General features: G+C 38.8%; 2 protein-coding genes across 6 annotated transcripts in view; one reads left to right on the top strand and one right to left on the bottom strand.

Moving 5' to 3' along the window:
• Window positions 1–2,455, bottom strand: part of dnah5 (dynein, axonemal, heavy chain 5) — a 171,460-nt gene extending 169,005 nt beyond the window's left edge. Inside the window, exon 1 of the mRNA XM_056257650.1 lies at window positions 2,202–2,455. Coding sequence (XP_056113625.1) covers window positions 2,202–2,297 — 96 coding nt within the window. The 5' untranslated portion in view covers window positions 2,298–2,455. The remainder of the gene's footprint in view (window positions 1–2,201) is intronic.
• Window positions 2,456–4,374: 1,919 nt separating this feature from the next.
• The window catches only part of triob (trio Rho guanine nucleotide exchange factor b), a 182,207-nt gene continuing 166,453 nt past the window's right edge, over window positions 4,375–20,128 (top strand). For 3 of the 5 annotated variants that reach the window (XM_056257617.1, XM_056257639.1, XM_056257606.1), the window contains exon 1: window positions 4,378–4,659. In XM_056257617.1, the coding sequence (XP_056113592.1) occupies window positions 4,593–4,659 (67 nt within the window). In that variant the 5' untranslated portion in view covers window positions 4,378–4,592. Of the gene's footprint in view, window positions 4,660–20,128 lie in introns of all 5 variants that reach the window. The other 2 variants (XR_008807619.1, XM_056257631.1) reach the window with 1 other exon arrangement.

Here is a 20,128-nt window from a genome sequence, read left to right as displayed (position 1 = left end):
CACAATCATCACATGTTGATTGTTGATTATGTTACATGTGCATCAATTAGGAGACAGTTAAAAATGCTTTCTCAGCAAGGGTTCAAAAGATTTCTGTGAACACTAAGTTGGTGTAATGCTTTCTGAACCCAGTGCTTGCCGTTCCACATACAACGACCAACTCATCCATTCATGATCACAGAAGACCGTGTGCCCACATGGGGAGCCTGAACGTTTGATACCCGGAAAATGGTTGCGAAGGTTTGCATTTAAAAGCAGTTAGGTCATCAATATTTCACAGTGGCTATGACTGATTTTTTTTAACAGGATCTTCCTATTACTAGGGGCTTGTGTAAGAAGAGCCTCCTGCTGAATTATGCAGAGGATCTGCAAACTGGCTCTCCAAGTGGAGAACATACATATGAACCCATACACACACTTTCACTCGCACACAGGCATGGGTTCAGTCCACTTATTATCCATAAGTACTGAGTCAGGCCCTAGGTCTCATTAACGGCATTAGAAACAAGTGCTAAACCCAATAATGCTTCCCATAAGCACAAACAAGAGCAGAGGTGCAGAACATTTACATCAAAATTGATCTTTCTAAGGTACCTCTAACTGCACAACTGTAAGAAATCAAAGGTGATTTGTCATTGAGGAGAACTCGCTCTCTAAATCCAAAGCCTCTATACCAGCAATCCCATCATGCATTTGGGCTGATGCTTGAGCATTCATTTATTGGAATCTTAAATACAAATTGCTGACTGAGCTGTTCTTGATTTTCTATACCATTAGATGCTAGAAGAAATCACTTTCAGGCCACCATGGAATGTTATATTGGTGTTCCTAATCGCATTAGAAAAGATCAAAGATGATTGAGTGAGCTTGCTATGTCATTTTGATCACTAACTGTCTGCTTCTCATTCTTTCTGTCACTCAGGCTACAGTAAACACTGGGTAAAGATTAAATAAACACGCACAGTAAACATTGGGTTCACTCCACTCTAGTTTCATGGAGAAGGTGTTAGGTCATTAACATAGTATATTCATTTGTATTTTAAATAATAACCCAATGGCACAAACTATTTGCAATGAGAGTGTGTTGGCTCTTCCGGTAGCCTAATTCCAGTGAGAACATATCTTAATGTTACATCATAAAACATAATTCCAGGCTTCCAGCTTTGCTGCAGTAGTGTGTATCCACATACTGTACATTTTGGCCATATACTAGTGTATGGATATGAATTCTTCCAAAACCAGATTATCTTAGCTACAGTATGTGCTGTCCACATTGATTTAGCAGCTCTGTATTTTGTCAAATGCCCCCCTCCAGCAATTTCAGTAGATAGCCTATGTCTGAGAAATAAATACCTGAACATGTTGATTTGACATAAATGAGAATACAAATATGAACTGACATTTTTTTCTGCACCAAGAAATGTAGGCTACACCTTACACCTATCTTAAATTGTAATGTATTGATCATTGCTCAATATAGCCTATACTGAGCGAACATTACATTGCATATAGGCCTACATTACACAAAGTACTTGCACGTTGCATATAGGCCTACATAATTATGTGTTTCACTGTCTGAAGATTTACCTATAGGTTATTTTCCACCGGACTAAAAATTGCAATAAAGATTCTATTCAATTCTAAATGTTGCTGCGGAGTTTTGCTGCCATCTAGTGATTTGTAAAACATTTGCAATACAAAAAAATGTAGTTTGGAATCTGAAAGGTTCTTTAAAATGCGCAGTTTTTTGTTTGTATTTTCCCTTCTCATTCAAACTTTATTAATCAGCATTTTTACCGCATAAGCATAGGTTAAATCCAGACGTATGAACATAGGCTAAATTTAAGAGCCATAACAAGTGTGCATATTGTTTAAATTAGCCTTTAAAAAAAAAAAACAATAAAAAAAAAACAATAAAAAGATAGACTGCCATGATCGGAGCTTAAAGACAAGAAAGAACCCATAGGCCTACGCTAATTCTTTCTGAGCATGTTTTATTATTGAGATGACTTACAAACACACATGTAATAGCCTACACACACACACACACACACACACACACACACACACACACACACACACACACACACACACACACACACACACACACACACACACACACACACACATACAATAGCCTAATAACCTTTGCGCAGTGTTCTGCGGAAAGTGGCAGAGATGTTAACTGAAATCAAGCAGACCTGCATCTCCTTCATGCTGTCCACTGGAGCAGAGGGCTGATATTGAGTTCCTCTGGATCTGATGGTTGACTTCACTGTCCGGTAACTCAAAGCCATGATCTACTGACCTTTTAAGGGTTTTATAGGTTTGTAAATCTCATCCTAAAGCTGAACTTTGTTTTTCCACGCAGTCTTCTCGGCGTTCAGAAGGATTTTAGTGTTGACCATGCTGTGCACGAGCCGTCCAGAAAGCACTTTACTTTCTCCACTATAAATTGTTGTTGGCAGTTGCCATAGAGATGCCGACGTCAGGGGTAACATTTTTAGGGGTAAAAAATGAAAGTGCCCTGGCCCAGTGAGTCCAGAGAACAAATGTCTTTGGCTACTTCACTTTCATCGCTTTTTTTCTATTTATGCGGCTTTAAACTTTATTAACGGTTTCTAATGTTAAAAGCCCACGATATATTTTCGCAATGTTATTATGCTCAGGGCCAGTTGCATAATAGCCACAAAGTTAAGATTGCGTCTTACAACTTGTCTGAGCAAACTAGCAATAGCTAGGGCTACTCAGTCTTACTTTTCAGATTCAAATTAGACCAGTGTACAATTTTATGTAACTGACTTAAAAAAAGTTATGACCAGTCTTGAAGGGAAAAAAAATGACTGTAAGACGCAGTTTGTGCAACTGGCTACAGGAATGTGGGGGACAAATTATCGAAATGCAGCACATTTCTAGAGACATTTTCATCATCAGATTTTGCGTTAAAAAAAAAATATAAAAAAATATTAACAAATCCGGTGACATCCATCTGAAAGTTGTGCGGTCGCTGTTGTGAACGTCTGTCTCGAGTTCGTGTAATTCTGCAGTTTTTCATAACACACGAGGGCGCTTGTACCAATGTAATTCCTCAACTGTTTCACTAGAGGGCGCACTTGTTTCAGTTCACACACCTTTCCATGCACATTAGTGAACAGAATGGGTGAATGCTGAAACCGTGTTGCAGTGCTGTTTTATATTTCGTTGCGCAACATAAATTGTTTAATAAGTTAGTTTTATTCCTTGTGAATCACACATCAATTAAAGACACGCCTCGTGGGTTCCAGAAACAGATGATGTTAATATGCAATGCTTAAAAATGGCACATAGCCTACAGAAAATTGTAATCTATTATTTTAACACTAGAACTTAGTTTAGAAAAACATAGCCTATCAGAGAATATATAGGCACAATTTTGTGCGTATGCTTTGTCTCAAAACTTGCAATTCAGTAAATTGCAGTGAGATAGCACACGTATGTCTGCGAGATGTTAAAGATCACTTCATCTGGAAAGCTGAGAGCATCTGCTGTTTACTAACATCTGAAAGGGATGTCAGTTTAGGCCTATTCCAAATCATAAACATCTTAAAGACATTTTCAAAACGTCTATTTGACATCTGACAGGAAATGTCCCATAGACGTATTGCAGATGAGCAAACACTAAAAAAATACGTCTTCCAGATGTAACACGTACAGCTAGATGTAGGCTACGTGTCTCCGTGATGTATATGTGCAGTATCAGTAAAATTGTATTATAGGGTATGGCCTACACTGTAAAAAATATCAGTGCAAAAACTTGCCTTATAAACATTGAGTAAATTCTACGTATTGTTTTTTCTCAGTGTACTTGATCAGTGTGGTGTTGGTGTAATCATCATACAGACATTTTGTTATGATATGACAAGAAAACATACAGGGGGCTCCATGGGAACCTCAAGACTAGTCAAGCACACAAGTTTAAAAATACATTTTGACCTTTTTAATGAAAATAATGATAGGAAAATGACTAAAAAAAAAGCTATTTGTAAAAACATACCATATAGCCTAAATTTGAAAACTTTATTTTGACAAATTTGACCAACTTTATTCAATCACATGCAGCCTATATTTCAGCTCCAAGAAAAGCATTTTACTTGATTTTTTTATTATTAAATTAAACCTTTTTGTATAAAGAGAGATAAGTGGGGTTTTTTTTTTTTAATGGAATGTATATAACCAGCATCCTAAAAATGACTTGGCATTTTTGTAAATTTCGGCTACAGCTGGTGATATAGCTGGGGTGGCCTGTGGGGGGGGGGTGTAGAGAAGTAGGGGATTCCAGGAGACCCCTTTCCTGAAGAAGACCTCCCCTCTCCCTCCCTTCATCCTCCTCTCTCCCAGCTGAAACTCAGGAGCGCCGCCGATCGGTACCGACACCTCTCCAGCGAGCTAAAGCCAAGATGGAGGGTCCGTGCTCAGCGAGCACAGGAACGAATCCACGCACGCCACTCTTTGCTTTCCAATGAAGAGGATTTATTCCCGACCAGTCACTTGGAAACCCGACTCTGATCCGTTTGTTTGCGGAGTTTTGTTGAGGGAGAATCATTGATCCGAGGATGAGTTCAGGGGAGGGAGAGGACACATCTAAGGAGGCGGCCGACATAGCGGCGTTTTTTAAATCCGGTAAGTGAAGAAGAGAGGGGCGCGCGCCTCGGTGTTTTCGTGATGATGACCCGCTTATCCGAATCCCGGTTCACGCCAACGATGCGTGACCGAACAGATCGTACCATAGGTCAGAACATTTCATTTTTTGAGATGTTGATGATGGCTGTGTGAATACGCAGACGTGATTTTATTGCCAGATGGAGTTGGCAGGTTAAGATATATGAGTGCTTTCATATACCATTTATTTGGGATATGACGTTACATTTCAGTGCGTGCGAGCCTATTCATAAAACAAGCCAGTTAACAGTTTTTTTTTCTTAAAAACTGTTGTCATACGTCACTGTTTATAAGCGTGATGTTTGAGTTCAGAGGGAGGTGACGTCATAAAGCTCAGTGGCTGAAGCAGCAATGCATTTGTAACGGTGCTGCGATGTTATGCATCTCAATTATGTCATACGTCACCAGCCCACTGCATTCATCACGTTAATACACGATTACCCTATATTCACTAACTGCACGTTTCACCATGATGGTGTGAATTTTGAGCTCATTTATGCACCACTTTGGTAATCCTGGTCTGGTTGTTGCAGTCAGCTGTTGCTGTGATTTGTGTCAGCTGTCTCTGCAGTACCAGGTGCATCAGAGGAGGGACTCTGTAATGGGCCATGGACACCCTGAGTGACAGCAGGAGTCTTACAATATCACAATCTCTCTTTTTTCTCTTCAGCATGGCATCCAATTGTTCAACTTTATTGTGAGTGCAGGTGCTACAATGGAATAATGAATAGGGAATAATGCATATTCCCAGTGTTCGTTGAAGGTAGAGGAAATTAATTTAAGTATATGAAAGCCCTAGGGCTCTCAAGAAAAAAAAGAGCATGCATTAATATTAAAAATATTTCCAAGATATAGTAACTTTTGTCTGACACAGCCTGGCTGCTGTTTAAATAATGTATGTGTTATATACTTCCTATTAAATAGTTTGTGAGACCTGTGATGTATAGTCATTGGTTTTGGTCATGGTCAATGGTTTGCTTTGTCACATGATAACATACAATGAGTTTGAATAATATATTATTTGGGTCTCATTTGAATTTTTGGCCAGAGTACAGTAGACTGAAGCAAACATGATTTGATAACTGTGTAACAATGAAGTCAGAATTTAGCATGATATTAAATTCCATCGTAGAATTTCTAAATATCACAATTGTATCTTCTTGTGTCACTATTGGTTGTTTTAAATAGAGGTTTGACTGATAACAGATGTTTTTGAAAAACACTTTTGGCCAATGTTGATACCCCAAAATGATCTCGCCCCTAATTTGATAGCTCCACCCCACACTTACGTACACGACTGTAACCCAGGCAACGACTAGGGCGGAATCTGCTGTATCTGCTGGCCGAGGGTATGATGTCATCATCAATAAGGGAAAGCATGTGTTACTATGGTAATCCATGTCGAATGTGTTTTGGTAGTAATGTGTGTTTTAACACATCAATGGTTCAGCCCCTTTCCACATGGAAGACGACGCTCAACACCTATCCCAAAAAAACACAAAGTTATCATGTTCAACTCGATAGCACGAACACGACAGTCATAGTTACAAATATATTACAACTATAACAACAAGATTAGGGGGTTATATCAATCGCTAAAAGAGGAACCAAAGGAAACAAACAAACATATAGGAGTATATTATCATATTGTTCAGACACAATTTGGGAGCCGAAGCTTGAAACAGACTGTGGAAGAGGTTTAGATGCTCCAGGCTTATATGTGTCTTTTTCATAGCTGAAGCGAACGACAATAAGACCGCAAATGAAAAAACAAGCAAAGATGACACAGTGTATTCAATGTAGATGTATTCAAGCAATGGCCAGCAGAATATATTAGTTTTGTGAACCAAAGCTAAACAAATGTACTCACCTATCGAGAAGAAATAAAGCAACCTCGGCGTCCGATGTTAGGCCTTTCCGCTCCTTGAGTTCTCTCCCGCGCTGGTAAGCTTCTCCGATATTGGCACGAGTTCTTCCTCTTGCCTGATCGTGAGCCTTCTTTTTAATTTGAAGTTCCGCAGACATTTTCCTCTTTTGTTTGTATCTGCCATCTCTTTCTGTAGTCGTTCGGCTAATGTCTGTTCTGTGTGCACTGAGCGCTCTCTCCTCCCCATCATTAGTAGACACGCCCCTTACTGCTGATTGGTTACAAGTGTGTTTTGGTACTCGGTCCGACACAGTTTTCACAAGTGTTTTTCAAAAACTACTGATCCCACCTTTAAATATCACATAACCATGTAGTAATGCCTATTCATTTGAATTAAATACTTCACAAATGAAATATTAGACTATTTTCTCTTTTAGGTTATGGAACTTGATGGAAGCAAAGCAGTCAGACATCAGTGCAAAAACAATAGTTTCACATTATATAATACTTAGGACAAGTAGTTATACATTATAAAAAGTGATAAATATGTCTCGGTGCTGAGCTTAAGTCACATGTTGCAAAAGACCCTCACGACGAGTCAGTGATTGTATAAACTGGGTGTTAATTTTTTACCAATATAGAATACTTCCAAAAGCTGTTATCTATGCCAATTAATAAATGAGTTTGCTCTATAGCAATCAAATGTGGTTGCCTTTTTTGTGGCAGTTTCAACACAGTCTCATGAAAGTGCGTATCTATACCACGAATATCATTTCTCGTGCCATTTATACGCCAAAAATGGTTTTTGCGTGCATATGCTACGCACTGAAAACCCCTTGGGTAGGTTTAGGGGGGAGGGGGGTGGGGTGTGCGTGCATATTACACGCCATAAAGTGCGTATCATATGCACGCGAAAACTGTATCATATAGACGCAAAAAACATTTTTAGCGTATAAATGGCACGAGAAATGACATTCGTGGTATAGATACGCACTTTCATGAGATCGGGCTCGGCAGTTTGCTGAGTTTAAAACATCATTGACCCCTAATAAGTGTTTGGTATTATCACTTCATGGTTCATGTAATTAATCAGAACTGCTGTTTGCTCTAAGTTACTTAAACAGTATGTGAATTGCTTCAAGATTCACACATCCCATAAAGCAGAGGAAAGTCTTTGTATCCGAGTGTCTTTTTTATAGCACTGCAGCATCCTAGGGCAATGTTTCAGAACGAAGTCCTCTCTCTCTCTCTGACTCCTCCGGTCGGTCTGTTAATTGCCTCACGCCTGCTCAACACTCAAGTTTTGGCACCAACAAGCTTTCTCTCTGGCTGTCTTTGCGTTAAACACATTTTGTGTTTCCAGAACATTGGATGTCTCATCAGTGCCCTACTTTAGTCACTGAGCACTGAATGCAGTCTCTCTGGGGCAAGACGCCCACCTAAAGAGCTTTTGTTCGGTTTTAAGAACTAAAGCAGATCTTGCGCACCAAGTTTGGCCTGCATTCTGAACAACCTTTTGATGCTGAGCAAAGAAAATGGCTCAGTGTTTGCTAGAACCAGCACGGAATAGTGATGGTGGTCTGTTCAGGCGGTTAAAGGCAGCTTTATTTGGAGTGTGTGGCAGATGTGTTTCAGAATATTGGGGGATTGACTTACCCCAGCGTACAACAAGACCTAAACAGAAGGAGTGCAATCCAGTGTGAATATAAAATTCAATACATTAATACTGATTATTTTAATGGCTTTGCAAAAACAAAATATGCTAACACATTAAAATGGCACTAAACACTTTAAAACACTTTTTATGCCACTAACAACATTAATTGGAACATTCCGTTTTATACATTATGTAACAAGGGGACCCGCTACATATCTCTTCACCAAGGTCTGAAGCCTGACAACATGTTCTCACAGGAAAATGTAACAATTTTACGAGGTGACCATTTTGTATGCATATGAATTTGTATGATGGGAATTGTACGAAAATGTATAATCCTTACAAAAAAAGTGAGCTTAAAGGAGCTGTATGTAAGAAATGTATTTCAATTATTCATAAAATGGCCCTGATGTGTCTCTAGACATTAAGAAATCATGTTCATATCAAATACTTATATCACTGACAACAGTTAGTATGGCCACGATATTGTCATTTAAAAACTGAAGTTGCAGCCCTCAACTGATGTTGATGTTGTCATCTTGTGTTTTGGCCTGAAGCCCCACCCTCCACCTATCTACCAATCACGAAGTCAGTAGTGTTTCGGCATCCGGGTTGCCAGCTCTGCCCAAGTTGAAAGCTCCTTGTAGCAGCCTATGTTCCTGCTGGATCCTGCAGCCTATCTGGCAACCTCGAGTCAGGGGGGAGGGGGAGGGGGAGGGGATACACAGCTCTACAGTAATTTGAAAGTGATTGCAGTACCAATTTTGGCCACAATCTTACATACAGCTCCTTTAAAGGTCCACCCTTAACACCACCCGTAAACACAACCATCACTGAGGCATTAACATTTGTTTGAAAATGTACAAGTGACATTGTACAAATTCATATGTATCAACCACCAATTTGCCTAAACATAACATAGTTGCAAATTGCCATGAGATTGTGTTGGACTTGCACCTTTGAAGACCCCTGATCCAGATTATTAAACTCTGTATTATTATATTATCAGTAATACATCAGTAATAACTGTATTATTAGTGACTTATTACAATTTGCTCCCATTAGTGTTTGTTTCTTATAAGTTTTAAGTTTTTGCATTCTCAATATTAATTCAGATCTTTTTCTATAGTCAGTTTTCTTTTTTTTTAGATAACTACTAGAATTGTAGAAAATGTTAAACTGACAGTTCATGTGATGTCTTTCTTTTTACAACTATTTATGGCATAAAATAAACATGAATGAACATCAGAAGGTATGCTGAAAAAAAAAAACAGTGCAACTTACTGAAACATGTAGCTAATATCACATCAGGTAAATTTTGTTTCTGTTTTAGTAAAAAAAAAAAAAAAAAAAAACGTTTGTGGAACACATATTCACTATTAACTACAACTCAATAAACTCCTAGTTTACTGCTTATCAATAGTCAATAAGGTAGGCCTATAGTTTAGGTATTGTGTGTGATTAAGGGATTTATAATATGGTCATGCAGAATAAGGCAGCTTTATAAGTACTAATAAACAGCCAATATGCTAGCTAATAAGAATTGGTCCCCAAACTCTGTGCATCTTTTATCTATCTGTATTGCTAACAATGTATGACATTTTAGAATCCATTTAGATCTATAGATTAATGCACTAATTCACACTCTACTAACTCTTTCCTCGCCATTGAGGGAATCTTCCGACTTCCCGTGTTTTTTCACTGTTATACGGTAGAGGGCGCATCTTCTGAAAGAGTAAAGAATCTCCTGATCAAAACACATGCGAAGAAGAAACAGAGACAAACGATAGCATATGCATGTAAAACAACACAATCATCAACATTAAACAGCATATAAATAAAAACTGCCCAATGTTACTGAATGAAATGTCGACCGAGGACGAGCTATAGGATTGTGAAGCTTTAGGGGTGTTGATGGACCCAATCTTATCCATCTTTGTTTTAATCATTATTCTAAATCCGATCCGGACGTAGTCTTTGACAAAAACGCGATTTTCTTTTTTATTAAACTTACCCACATTCAAGTGTTGATAAAAATAAATGCATGAAGCTAGAATTAAACAGATATTTGTTGTGTAAAATCATAGGGTCTGTTCTTTTTTTCCTTTTTTTATATACATTGCATGTTCAGATATTCATACAACAATATATTCTGGGGGCCATGACACTTTTGTGAAAATTATCAAAAGTGCTTGTGCTGGCTGGCAACTTTTTTCAAAAAACACTGGCTGGGAAAGAGTTATGGGCAACTGTACATCGCAATATTGCATTAGATTGTGAACCATGTTACATCCAGCTCTATTCACACACTTGTGGGATGATTGAGGTTGTCATGACATATCCAGCCCACTTCGCAATGTGTCAGAACAGCTGAAGGCTGGATCACACAAAACCTGAGCCCTCCCTCAGAGTCTTTCAGCAGAAGACCACTTCCACAGAAAATGTTCCCGTCTGAGTCGAGTTACTCTCTTCAACCCTTTGCTGTTCTGTCTCGTAATTGGCGCACCCAGACCTCCTTTGAAGTCTGTTGCGATATAGAGTGATAAATTGTGACTTCCGTACCCTCGATTCTCTGTTGTGGTGGCACTGCGCCTTTCATGACAAACATCTCAAGGGGTTGTTGCACCATCTTTCCAAATTTGTAATCACTCAACAGCCTGTTTTTTAAATTAAAGATCCAAATGAGGTGTGAATAGTCGCTGTGGCTTCGTTCTGGAAAAAGAAGGATGTTATTAAGCTAATGGATGCCAAACCATAAGATGTTATGTCACTACCTCCGATACTGAAGTGACTTTTTGACTTCAGATAAAATGATTGCCATATGAATGCTATAGTTTTCTCAATAATTGTGCCATTTTACCAAATGCACACTAATGAAATTGCTCATTTCCTCTACTGGCAATGTTTGACTTGAAGAGATCTGTCATTTCTAAAACCATTCTCAAGTTGCGTCTTTTTGTGTGTAATTAGAGGTTAGCTAAAAGTGAAGGGAGGATTGTGGTTTGGGATATTTCCTAACATTGCCTCACTTTGATCAACTATAAAACATAATTACATTGGAGAGAAACATGCTATTTGAGACAATTATACCTCTGGGTATCAAAATATGAAAAATGAGATCAAAGTTTCCTCTCTCATAGTCACATTATGTTGGATTGTGGATAGTGCTAATGTTATGGATCATTGCTGCTTGCATAAAGTAATCACTCCCCTATAAAAAAAACACTCAGAGTGTGTCATTTCTGTGTCACTAGTGTCACCAAGCAAAATTGCAAAAAAAAAAAAAAAAAAGAAGAAATATATTGTTTTTGAAACACTTCCCTCATCTGCCAGTGGTTTGGAAAACAGATACTTCCAATGCCACACTATTGGTTGAGCCAATAGCAGATGTTCAAACAAACATCTTTTGGATAACAAACACAGTTGACCAAGATGCAGACTGAACAGAAAGCTGTCCCACATCAATAATTCAGTCACATGACTGATGTGGGGACCTGGAGGGCAAAATATACATAAAATCTGCAGCACATGCCTGTCAGTTTTCCATTTGTTTCAAGCCACAAATATTTAGATCACCTCTCAAAAGAATAAAAAAAGCTATGTGAACAAACTGCAAGTTTTGAGCACTTGCGGTGCGTGCTCGTGTGGGCAGGCAAAATATTCATTCAAACCCTAAACTGAATCAATAATAAATTGTAAAATTTGTATAGTAAAATAATAATAGTAAACAAATATTATTTGGATTTTATAGATTCTTTTAAGTCATAAAAAGTGTTTTATTATATTAACTGTTTAATTAGCTCGTATGTAAAGAGTTAGACAAATCTTTGTTAACAACTTATTAACCATAAATAGTTCTCACTTTAGATTAGGTAATGGGAAATTGGAATAATGTCATCAGTTAAGTGCTTTAATCCAGCCTTTATTGGAAATTAATTACATTAAAATGTTTACAAATACATTAAGTGCACGCACACATAAACACACGCACACACATACACAAACACATACACACACACACACACGCACACGTTGGGTTTCCATGTTTTATGGGGACTTTCCATAGAAATAATGATTTTTATACTGTACAAACTGTTATTCTTCCCTAAACCTACCAGTAATCCTAACTGATTTTAACAACGTGACCTAATGAGTATTTGTGTGTATTTCATATGGACAGCATTATGGTATTTATTTATATATTTTTAATTAAGCGGTTATGTTTAGCTTTAGATAGGCTTAATGTATTTGTAAATATGTTTAAGGAACTGAATACTAATGTAATTAATGTCCAATAAAGGTTGGTTTAAAGCACTTACCGTAATCAATGACATTTTCTGATATTCCGCTAATCTAAAGTGAGAACTATTTACAGTTACTAAGCTGTTAATAAAGCATTATCTAACTCTTTATGAATGAGCTAATTAAGCAATAATAATTAGTTAAACAGTGACAATTAATGAAGATCTCGCTGTTTATAGTCTATTATTAATGTATTAACTACAGTTTATAAACATTTTATTAACTATAAACTAATAGTTTCAATTGTCAATAGTGTAGTGATGTACTGTATGAAGCACTGTTCACATAGAACTCACTTCCAAGCCAAGCAACTTTCTGTTGGTCAGCGCGTCGAATTCTCGTGACCAACTTGAAAATGAAGAAAATCCGATTTTTTTTTTGTCTCCCGATCACACAGATTCCTATTAAAATAACTTTAATTCACCCGAGAAATTTTTCAGGGCAATGGTAAATGTAACTGCACCTTAATTGTTAAATAATGGGTTTCCATGGGGAAATATTAAAATAACGAGAAACTGCGTGTTGCATTCATCATTTTTGGTTCATCTGTTTGCCTGTACATATGTTTTATATGCCTTATGTATTTGGTCTGCTAATATTACTGTTAATGCATTAAGCATTAAGCATTTTATTTATAATGGAACACAATTTAGCGGAATAGCAGGTTGCATTCATATTCTAGCCGGATTTGTTCAACTGTTTATAGTATGCATCATCAGTAAGGTGTATATTGAATTTGATCTTTTAAAATCACTGTCTTAATACATTCGTACAAACCTGGTAGAAATAACTTGCTGGCAGCAAAGGCCTCCATGTGGGCGTTCCTGTAAGCGTGTGACGTCCAGTGAAAACTATGAATACCCAAGCATCCTGTAGCCGATCAGGCACAGTGCCTAGAGTCCAATTTATTTAATCTGAACAGCAAGCTTGTATACGATAGCCCGTGTTGTTGTGAGCATAGCCATTATGGCTTGTAAAGTAGAAAGCCTTGCATTATGTAATATAATGAGCAATCATTATCTGATCGTCCTCCATGTATTGCTGTAATGTGCTCACTGCAGATCCAGGATTGATTCGACCGGGAAAATAACTTTTAAGACTAAAAGAATCAGTGAGCTTAGATATTGGGTGCCATTTATGTAATAATCCTTAACAAAAAATGTACGGTGGCTGCAGCATATCAGATGGTACCATTGTACTGAATTATTGTCATGCTAATAGCATCGTATTTACATCAGAACTTCAAAGAATACAATTATGCTTTTGTCCAAAAATTGGACATATAGGGTTAAAATCTCTGCATTTGCAGTTCATGTCCATGTTTTTTTTAATCAGCTGTGATTGAACGTAAACGCAGAACTGCATTATGGTCCATGAATAGACAATGCTGCTATGTCATCCTCTATAATAGGACGGAGATTATTTCAGTTTACATCCATCTTTCTCTCTATCTTTTGAAGGGGTTTAGAGTACATTGTTTTTACAATGATGAACAGGGAAGTATGTTTTAGGGAAGAATGTTATGGATGTGGATCTCAAAGTTGCGTTTTTAAATGAAGGCAGAGGTATTTAAAGAGGTATTTCTACCTGATTCTACCTTCAAGTTCTAATGAGGTAGGTACCTACTTCAATCAGTTTGATGTAACATAAAACAAGGGAATGATGTTTTAACTTCATTGAGTTACATTAACCCAACATCAAATTGTTGGTTACATTCGACACATGCGTACCTGCTCCTTGCTGATCGGCGAATTTTGCTTCAATGAGAAATTGTGATTTGGGGTTATTAATAAACACATTACGTTGCATGCATCAAAGTGAAAATCGCAATTGACAGCAGCTCTACTCTTCACCACAATTGTAACCACAAAATTCAATAACCGAAACTCTAAATGTCCAACTGAAAATGAAACATTAACATTAGCATTGTGAACTATGTCAATCGTGGAGACCATTGGTGGCAAAGGCTCTACGATCTACTTAGGCTTAGGATGCTAAACGCAGCTCGATGCTGTGGATCTATATTTCCCAGCATGCTTAATAACATGCTTATTAAGTGTTATTTAATGTGCTTTTCAGTAAAGGGAAAGATGTGTTTAATGTTCAGTTATGTTGGACATTTAGAGGAGTTTCTGTTGCTGAATTTTGTAGTTACAATTGTACTAAAGAGTAGCGCTTGTGCTTAGGTTGTGCACTCAGCGTTCAATGCTAATGTCAGTGCTGACACCAGTCTTTACGTAGTGGTTCTGATTTATTTTGAATGAACTAAATTAAGTTGTGTGTAAAAATGTCTTCAATTAAATTTAAATAAGGGTAATGAATTATTTTTGGAGTGCATTTACATCAAGGTGGAAAAGGACTTTCATCATATAAAATAAAAAAATATGATTTCAAACGTATTAAGTAATTTTACCTAGCTGGAGAAATCAGGTTATATCTACTGACAGTTATGCTTCAGTAGAACCTTGTTTCCTTTCGAGGGAACTGGAACTGCGTCAACTACGACATTTTGGGGAACGCCCCCCAGCAAAGCGCCTCTGAAGCATGAATGAAACTTAAGCCAATCTTGATTGGTGTTGCGTCATGACATAACGTGTGATCCGAGGATTGGTTTGTCACAATAGATCTGAAGGACGCATACTTCCACATTTCCATCCTTCCATCTCACAGGAAGTTCCTGAGGTTTGCTTTCGGGGGCGAAGCGTTCCAATATCGGGTCCTTCCGTTCAGCCTAGCTCTCTCCCCTCACACATTTACCAAATGCATGGATGCAACTCTAGCTCCGCTGAGGCTTCAAGGTATCAGGGTGCTAAATTATATCGACGACTGGCTTATTATGGCCCAGTCACAAAAGCTGGCAGTTCGGCATCGAGATGTTGTCCTTGCCCACATCCAGAGCCTGGGGTTGAGACGAAAAAGAGCGCGTCCTTGTGAGGTCAGACAATACGTCAGTGGTGACCTACTGTATATAAATCATCAGGGGATCCAAGGGGAGACTGTTGTCTCTCAGAGCCACATACATCCCAGGGGATCAGAATCAGGGAGCAGACATCCTGTCGAGGCAGGGGCTGAGGCCCAGGGAATGGAGACTCCATCCCGAGGTGGTGGAGTCAATATGTCAGAGGTTCGGCCCAGTGGAAGTGGGACGTTGACAGACGTCACACTGTCCACTGTGGTTCTCCCTCACACATACAGCCCCGCTGGGGTTGGATTCCATGGTGCAGACGTGGCCGAGGCTGCGTCTCTATGCATTTTCCCCGATAACTCTGCTCCCGGTAGTTCTAGAGAGGGTCAGTAGTGAGGATCTAGAGAGTACTCAGTCTACTACTAGAATCCCCGTTGTGGCCGGCCCGAGTATGGTTCTCCGACATTATATCGCTCCTAGACAGCCCTCCCTGGGAGATTCCCATTAGGAGGGACCTGCTGACGCAGGCAGAGGGCTCAATATTTCACCCTCGGCCAGATCTATGGAAACTGTGGGTCTGGCCCCTGAGGGGGCACAGTACCGAGAGGCCGGCCTGTCAGCAGGAGTAGTCGAGTCCATACTTGGCTCTAGAGCTCCCTCCACGAGGAAATTGCATGCCCGGTGGCTTCAGTGCTGGAGTTCCTCCGAGATCGCTTCTCGGCTGGTCTTACCCCGTCCACACTCAAGGTGTACGTGGCTGCCATTGCGGCTTTTCACGCTCCATATGGGTGATGGGCCCCTGGGAAGACATCAGCTGGTCGTACGTTTCCTCCGTTGGGCATAGAGTTCCCACATGGGATCTGGCAGTGGTTCTCGAAGGGCTGGTCGAGGCCCCCTTCGAACCTCTGGAGTCGGCTGAGACCAAGAACCTTTCCTTCAAGGTAGCCAACTTATTAGCCATTACTTCTCTGAGGAGGGTAGGAGATCTTCAGGCGCTCTCTATATTTCATGGGTGCCTGGAGTTTGCTCCAGGGGACATTAGGGCTATCTTGCATCCCAGGTGCAAGTGATCTATGTTCCTAAAGTACCATCTAATGTGGTACGGCCTACGGTTCTGCAGGCGTTTCATCCTCCACCTCACGTAACAGTGGATGAGGAAAAGCTTCATTTGCTCTGCCCTGTCAGAGCTCTAAGAATTTATCTTCAGAAGTCTTCTTCACGGCGGAAGTCAGACCAGTTGCTGGTGTGTTTCGGGTCGCCCAATAAGGGGCTTCCCGCGTCCAATCAAACCATCAGAAATTGGATTGTTCAGGCTATATCTATGGCATATCAGGTGCGCAGTTTGCCTTCACCTTTGGCCGTGAGGGCTCATTCTACTAGAGGCATGGCGTCCTCTAGAGCCCTCCTTTCAGGGCCCCCTATCCACGACTGTATGACTGTAACCTTTGTTCCCTGAGAAGGGAACGAGACACTGCGTCCCTTCACTATGCCTTCCCCTGCCAGGGAGCGACTTGGTTCATCACAAAAGCTGACACTGTTGTGTGCCGGCTTCCCTTTGTAGCTTCCGTGTATGCCGTCACACGTTACGTCATGACGAAACACCAATCACGATTGGCTTAGTTTCATTCATGCTTTAGAGACGCTACGCTGGGGGCCATTCCCCAAAGTGCCGTAGTCGACGCAGTTTCACGTTCTCTTCTCAGGGAACAAGGGTTACAGTCGTAACCCGAGACGTTTTTCCAGGTTGGTTTAATTCAGTTATAAACAGTCATCTTAAATAATTTATTTCATTTCAACAAAACCAGTTATTGTAGTTGTTAGCACATGAAGTAATTTTTTTAAGTTGAACTGACTAAACATTTTTTTCAGTGCAGGAAAGAAAGTGATGCACACATGAATGCTAAAAACTTTCCTGGTTTCTTTCAAAAGTCAAAGCCACAGTCATTCAAACACGGTGTGCTGTGAGGGCAAGTGAATAGATATCAAATATTAAAGGGTTAGTTCACCCAAAAATGTCACTATTTACTCACCTCCATATCGTTCCAAACCCGTAAGACTTTTGTTCATCTTGTAACACAATTGAAGATATGTTTAATGAAATCTGAGAGATTTTTGTCCCTCTATTGACAGTCTATGCAACTTTCACGTTGACAACTTCCACTTAATGAACAAAAAGTTGATTAAGAGATCGTAAAACTAATCCAGGAATCGGGTAGTTTAGTTAATTTTCTGAAGAGACTTGATCGCTTTATATGATGAACAGATTTTAATTTAGGCTTTTATTCACACATAAACATTGATCAGCTTCGACTTGATGCTCTTGTCGAAGCTGAAATGTAACACAAGAATGAACCTCATTGGTTTTTGCAGAAGCTCAAACGTGCTGCGTAACACATGAGAATGAACCTCATTGGTTCTTGCGGAAGCTCAAACGTGCTGCATTAGACGAGAATGAACCTCATTGGTTCTCGCACGTCATACAAGCATGCTTGAGCTTCCGTTGATCATAACTGATGTGTGCACCGTTGATAAAGGATTCTATGTGAATAGAAGGATTCCAAAGATGAACTGAAGTACTACGGGTTTGGAACGACACTAGGGTTAATAATTAATGACAGGATTTGTATTTGTGGGTGAACTTACCCTTTAATGAATATTAGATGAACACTATGTGTTGTCTGGAATATCCCACTAAATTTACTAGATTAAAACAACTGGCAGCTGTGATTGCAAGATATTCACAGAAAAAATAAACACTCAGAAAATGTTTCCAGTGTATTATAGATGCCTGTAACTTATGAACGTTTATTTCATTAAGTGGATTTATTTTAATATACCCATCTACACTGTAAGTTGCTTTACCATACATAATACAAAATTTAAAATGGACATGGCATTGTATGTAATTTTACTATAAAATATCAATTACATTACCATATAATTTACAGTGAAAAATAGAAAACGACCCAGAAGTCTCTGTGTGACACATGGTCACAAATGTTTTTATTTTGTATAAATCATTTTGGTTCTTCTTATTTTTGTTATTAATATTGTACATTATGATGTTTTGTGTTACATTTTATGTTATTTAGTTATTACAATATTTAAGTGTTATGTTTGTTACCCTGATGGTGCTTTGTCTTTGAGTGCATGACCCCACACACACTGTCTTTATGTGAATATTGGTCATGTTTTATGGACAGGCCACTTATGATGAACTCATTGGATTTTCTATTGTGTCACCTCTGTAGTGGTTATCAGTACATTTTAAGAAAGAAAGAAGAAAGAAAGTCATGCGGGTGAGTAAATATTGACAGAATTCTTGAATTCAATTTATTTTATATTAAAGAAATAATGTCTGAAATGGTTTTGTACCATTGTGTGTGTGTGTTTGCACGAGCTACACATCAGCAAAAGCTACTACTGCAGGTGCATTCCCCTAAAAACCTATTGGGGTAAATCAGTCATTCCTGCCATGGGGTCTTTGCTTTAGAGAAGAGACCACTGGGCCCTGCCCTTAGCTACGTTTACACAAACACCTTTTGTTTCAATTTCAATTGATGAATCCGAATGTAGTGTTTACATGAACGGTAAATAAAGTGATCGGGTTGATGTGCAGATTTATGTCACAACCTTCAAATCAAAATATTTCATGTAAATTTTGTATTTTCATGTCATGTATTTTTTGACATGCACGGATGTACAGAGTTTCCCGCTGTTTTCGCATTCTCATACCATAGTTTATTTTCTTTGTTTCAAAAAAGCAGACTTAATATCTATCTATTAGGAGATGATGAGCACATGAAGCTTTGTGCCGTACTGCTTTCAAGCAGTAAAAAAGCCCTTTCCCGCGCCTAAAACAAGGCGTCTGTGGATGAAAGTCTGAAGCAAGGACTGGCGAGACGTTGTCCGGCACCACTTAACAGACAAAGAATGGAAGTAGTATTTTAGAATGTCACGAGGCACAACAGTCATTTATGACACTTTATTCAACAATAACGACAATGTCATTACGCCATTTCTACGTCATTGCATAATATCCTTACTTATTGCAAGGTTTGACAAAACATACTATGAGTCGACTTTGGTACCAAGTCGGTACTGCAATTTTAAAATTGTGATGCTTTGAGCACTATGCGGAATCATAAACACCTCTGATTGGCCATTGTGTTCACGTGCTCATCGGATATATCTGTGATTGGCTACAATGATCAATGCACAGGGCACACGGAAGTGTTTGAAAGTGTTTTAAAAAACAGGAGTGGGAGCATTTTCAAATGCTCCTGTATGTATCCGTGTAAGCGCTCTGTGAAGAGCATCATGTATATTTACAACACGTTATTGAAGCGCTGATCATTGTAGCCAATCACAGACATATCCGATGAGCACGTGAGTACAATGGGCAATCAGAGGTGTTTACGATTCCGCTCAACAGCGTCACATTTAAAAAATGTCTGTACCGACTTGGTACCGAAGTACTTTTTGACAACTCTACTATGTTTGCATATTTTTACTGTTATTCACTTGCAAATTTACCGGTTAGTAATATTGCAAGGTTTGACAAAGCATACTATTACTTATATTGTGTATTATTATTATTTTTATAAGTAAATAACAATAAAAATATGCACTTTCCAGCTTCAGTATTCAATCCGATCAAGTGTTTACATGTCCTGTTGGAACGGATTATAAAAAAGTT

Source organism: Rhinichthys klamathensis, unplaced genomic scaffold (genome assembly GCF_029890125.1).
Source record: "Rhinichthys klamathensis goyatoka isolate OS25496 unplaced genomic scaffold, OSU_Roscu_1.1 h1tg000006l_1, whole genome shotgun sequence".
Lineage (NCBI taxonomy): Eukaryota > Metazoa > Chordata > Actinopteri > Cypriniformes > Leuciscidae > Rhinichthys > Rhinichthys klamathensis.
The sequence above is the reverse complement of the archived record's forward strand: the minus strand, read 5'-3'. Positions and strand labels throughout refer to the sequence as shown.